Source organism: Alligator sinensis, unplaced genomic scaffold, assembly GCF_000455745.1.
Source record: "Alligator sinensis unplaced genomic scaffold, ASM45574v1 scaffold781_1, whole genome shotgun sequence".
Lineage (NCBI taxonomy): Eukaryota > Metazoa > Chordata > Crocodylia > Alligatoridae > Alligator > Alligator sinensis.
This window is the reverse complement of record NW_005841845.1, coordinates 5,671,215-5,675,475: the sequence shown is the minus strand read 5'-3', so window position 1 is coordinate 5,675,475 and position 4,261 is coordinate 5,671,215. Positions and strand designations below refer to the sequence as shown.

The following is a 4,261-nucleotide window of genomic DNA, read 5'->3' as shown; positions in this document are numbered from 1 at the left end:
TCACAGAGGCTGGGGCATTGGGGCAGTAGCAGCAGGGCAGGGATGGTGCTTCGCTCCTCTGGGATGGGGCTCTGGCTCTGCTTGGTGACCTCTGCAGCCAGCTCAGGGCCCAGGGCTCCATGGCCTCGGCCCTGCAGCAGGCAGGAGCATGGGGCTGCTTGCACCCTAGTCCCTCTGGGCTGCTTGTTCTTCCTCTCCCACCCCCAACCTGCGGGGACAGGGAGCTGAAGAGGCCCCCCCTCCCTGCCTCCTGGGACTGGGCAAGGTGGAAGGAACATGCTGTGCTCTGGCGTGTGCAGCCACTGCTGGGTGGCACAGGGTGCAGGTCCCTGCAGGGCCCCGGCTGTCCTCCCTGCTGGGGAGCCCTCGGCCTTGCGGGGCATGGGCAGTGCAGAGCTGCCGCTGCCCATCTGTCCTCCAGCAAGTCAGGTTACTGGCCCTGGACAGCAGCTTTGCTGGGACAGGGAGGGTTGCAGCGCCTGGGGCTGGTCCCACTGGTCTCAGCCAGGATAGCACCCTGCTCTCGTCCTGCTGGGGTTGTCCAGGCTGCTGTGACGGAGCTCAGCAAGGCACTGCCCTGGGCCCCAACCCTGCAGGCACAGCTGTGGGGGCAGGGTTGGTGAGAGAAGGGTGGGTCATGTGCAGGCCACGTCCAGCTGCCTGTACTCTGTGCTGTGGGCCGTAGCCCTGGTCTGCTGCTGGCCTGGGGCATCCACACCTCCCTCCCATGGATCCATGGCTCTGGTTCCCCATCTCCACTGGCCCCTGCCCCAGTGGGCCTGGCCAAGCCCAGGGCTCAGGGTGCATGGAGCAGAGCCAAGCAGACAGTGCAACCATCTGGGCTTGGTACCAGGCTGCTCTGACTCTTGCTGGGCCGGGGGCTACCGACCAGCATGTTGCTGGTGCCACAGTCACTTCTGGGGCTGCCCCGCAGCTCTGCCCTCCCTGAAGTGCAGCCTGGGCAGAAGGGACCCCCTGGCTGCTGCTGACACCTGCAGCCCTGGTGCCCACCAGGCCCTTCCTGGCACAGGAGAGGTGAGGGGGCAACTCCCTGTGTGTGCAGCCTGCCCTGCTCACTCCTGGTTTGCTGCCCAGGCTGAGGGGGCAGGTGTATGGGGCACCCCTAGCATGATCACGTCCTTTCCCAGCTCTCCATGCTCTTCACGGAGGAGTGTGACAAGGTGCGGGACCTCATGCACGTACACTCATTCAGCTATGACTTCCACCTGCGCGTGGTACACCAGTACCTGCTGGGCTCGCACATGGCACTGCGCCAGGGTTACCACCTCACCAGCTTCCTGCAGGACTTCATCGCCCACCACCCTGACATCCCCAAGTTTGGCCGCAACCACGTCTTCCAGGGTGAGCAGGGTGGCTGCAGAGTGGGGGGCAGCCCAGGCCCATGTGCTCCTGCCCCATCCACCTGCAGGACCCCCCCTTGGCTGGGACCGGGGAGGGGCACAGCTCCCAGCTGGATCTTTCCCCCTGTCTGGAACAACGGGACCATCGGCACCATGCTCCTGCTGCTGGCTGTTTCTGGCCCGGCCCGACCTGGTCTGTGTACCTGTCCCTAGCACCCCTGGCTCACAGCTGGATGGGGCTGAAGGACCAGGGGCTGGGGCTGGGTCAGGGCCTCTGTGAGAAGGGCCTGGGTGCTGGGGTGCCCTGGAGGGGTAGAGGGCAGGAGTGTGGCCTGCAAGTGCCCTCAAGTGAGAGAGTGGAGCTGGCACTTCAGTTTGTTGTGGACAGCTGTGGCCAGACCTGGCCCATGGCAGATAACTCCATAGCAGTCTGCCCGTCTCCCCGGCACAGGCATGCTGGCCCTGCCCACCAACATGATCACAGCCCACCAGCTCTACAACTACGTGGCTGACCATGCCAACACTTACCACATGAAGCCCCTGCGCATGACCCGGCCAGCGGGAGGCAGTGACGGCAAGAAGGGGCCCCCAGGCACGGAGCAGAACGAGTATGCCCTGGTCTCCATCTGGAACAGGTGAGTGGCTGGCCCGGGGGCTCTGGTAGATGGAATTGGACAAGGTACAGAGCAGGGCAGCCAGAGGAGCAGGAGCCTGCAGCTACCGGACCAGGAGAGACTGAAAAGAGACTCTGGTTTGGAAAAGAGAAGGCTGAGGGGGAAGAGGACCAAGGTCTGTAAACCCGTGAAGCGAGTGGATGGAGCAAGGGAACAGGGAACTTGTTCGCCAAGTCCCAGAACGCCAGAACTAGGGGGTAGCTGCTGACGTGTGTGTGATGGGTTTCAAACTAATGAGGAAGTGCTTTGTTACACAAAGTGTAGTTAACTCCTGGAGTTTGTTGCTGCAGGAGGTGGCAGTGGCAGACAGCACAGCCAGGTTCAGAAAGGGACGGGCTAAATTCATGGCTGAGATGTGTTCATGGCTGTTGAACAGACCGGCTGGAGACATTTCCTCTGGCATCTCTAGCCCAATACACCAGGTGCCAGGGAGGGTGCTGCCCGGGACACATCACTAGAGATCCGGTTCAGTGTCCCCCTGTAGCAAGTCCACTTTGGGCACTGCTGGGGGCAGGCTACGTGGGCCCCTGGTCTCACCCAGGCTGGCACTGCTGAGGTGGTCCTGTGCTGAGCCCTGCAGCCTGGGTGCTGGGGCTGCCGGGAGGGGAGGGAGATGCAGCCAGGCACTACCTACCGCCTGTGCCTGCAGCTCGGGCTCCTACAAGGACTCGGAGGGGCTGCGTCACCACGACGACTTCGACGTGTCCCTGCTGGTGTGCCACAGCGCGGCCCCCTTCGAGGAGCAGAGTGAGGCCGAGAGACATGTGCTCCGGTGAGGGCGGGGGCCAGGGCCTGGCTGGCCCGTGGGCAGCAGGCGAGGGGCAGGGGGAAAGCCAGGAGGGGCTGGGCTGGGCTGGAACTGGGCAGCCTTGCGGGCAGGGGCTGTGGGCACAGGGCAGGCTAGGGCCCCCCTGTCTCACGGCATCCACCACCCCAGCCTGTGCTTCTACGTGGTCATGACAAGCCAGCGGGAGCTGTTCCCCCGGCTCACGGCTGACAGGCGCCGCTTCAAGAAGCTGCCGCATCTGCAGCGGGACATGCTGGAGCCTGTGGTGGGCCGGGCACCCGGGGAGGCACCGGGGCCAGGGCTGGAGCGGCAGCAGCCGGCAGAGCGGGAGCCCTGGCAGGAGGCGGAGGACGGGGGCGAGTTCTACGCGGGCAGCTCGCCTGTGAAGCTGGGCCCCGGCCTCTTCTACACCTCGCCCCTCTTCCCGCTGCTGGCCTCCGAGGTGGCCTCGGCCCAGCAGCAGCTGAGCAGCCTGGTGCAGCTGGCCAAGCGCCACTGCCGCCGCGACAACCTGTGGAAGCGCCTCTTCCTGCTGGAGCCGCTAGCCTCGGACAAGCTCAAGCTGGGCAAGCTGTCACTGGCTGAGCTGGAGGAGCTGCTCAATGCCGTGCACGGCAAGTCCATCGCTGACATCGACCCCCAGCTGGTGAGTCCGGGCCCGCTGGGGCAGGGCCATGGCCATGGCACGGTCCCAGGGGTGGGGGTGCAGGGACGGCACAGCCCAGGGCAGCTGCGGGGCCTGCCTCACCCGCTCTGTGTCACAGGGCTGCTTCCTCACCATGACGGCATCGTGGTACCAGAGCCTTATCAAGGTGCTGCTCAGCCGCTTCCCGCAGAGCTGCCGCCACTTCCACAACGCTGAGACGGGCACCCAGTACCTGGTAAGGGCGTGTGGCACCACAGCTTCTCCCCTGCCCAGAGCTGTGGCCCTGGGCAGCTGTACCCTGCATGCACATCCCTGCCAGGCAGCCCCCCAGCTACGAGTCCCACGTGCTGGGTGGGAGCGCGCCAACCCAGTTTTGGGCACCGTACGTCAAGGATGTTGATAGACTCGAGAGGGTCCAGAGGAGCCACTCGTACGGTCGGGGGCTTATAGGCCAAGCCCTATGAGGGGAGCGTGAGGGACCTGGACCATTTCCGCCTCCGCAAGAGAAGGCTGAGAGGGGATCTTGTGGCCACCTACAAATTCATTAGTGGGGCGCAGCAAGGGATCGGAGATGCTCTGTTCACCAGGGCGCCTCTTGGGGTAACAAGGAACAATGGTCACAAACTGACAAGAGAGCAGACTTAAGAAGTTTTTCCTGATATCTAGCCTAACAGTAAGGGTGGCCAGAATTTGGAATGGGCTCCAAGGGAGGTGGTGCTCTCCCCTACATGGGGGGGTCTTTAAGAGAAGGCTGGATAGGCATCTGCCTGGGGTCCGCTGACCCCAGCACTCT

The 4,261-nt window shown here is 64.2% G+C and overlaps 1 protein-coding gene across 1 annotated transcript in view; it reads left to right on the top strand.

The window, feature by feature from the left end:
• Positions 1 to 4,261, top strand: part of SZT2 (SZT2, KICSTOR complex subunit) — an 82,168-nt gene that overhangs the window by 75,320 nt on the left and 2,587 nt on the right. Inside the window, 5 exon segments of the mRNA XM_025207192.1 lie at positions 1,149 to 1,362; positions 1,813 to 1,996; positions 2,685 to 2,807; positions 2,973 to 3,468; positions 3,587 to 3,703. Of these exon segments, the coding sequence (XP_025062977.1) occupies positions 1,149 to 1,362; positions 1,813 to 1,996; positions 2,685 to 2,807; positions 2,973 to 3,468; positions 3,587 to 3,703 (1,134 nt within the window).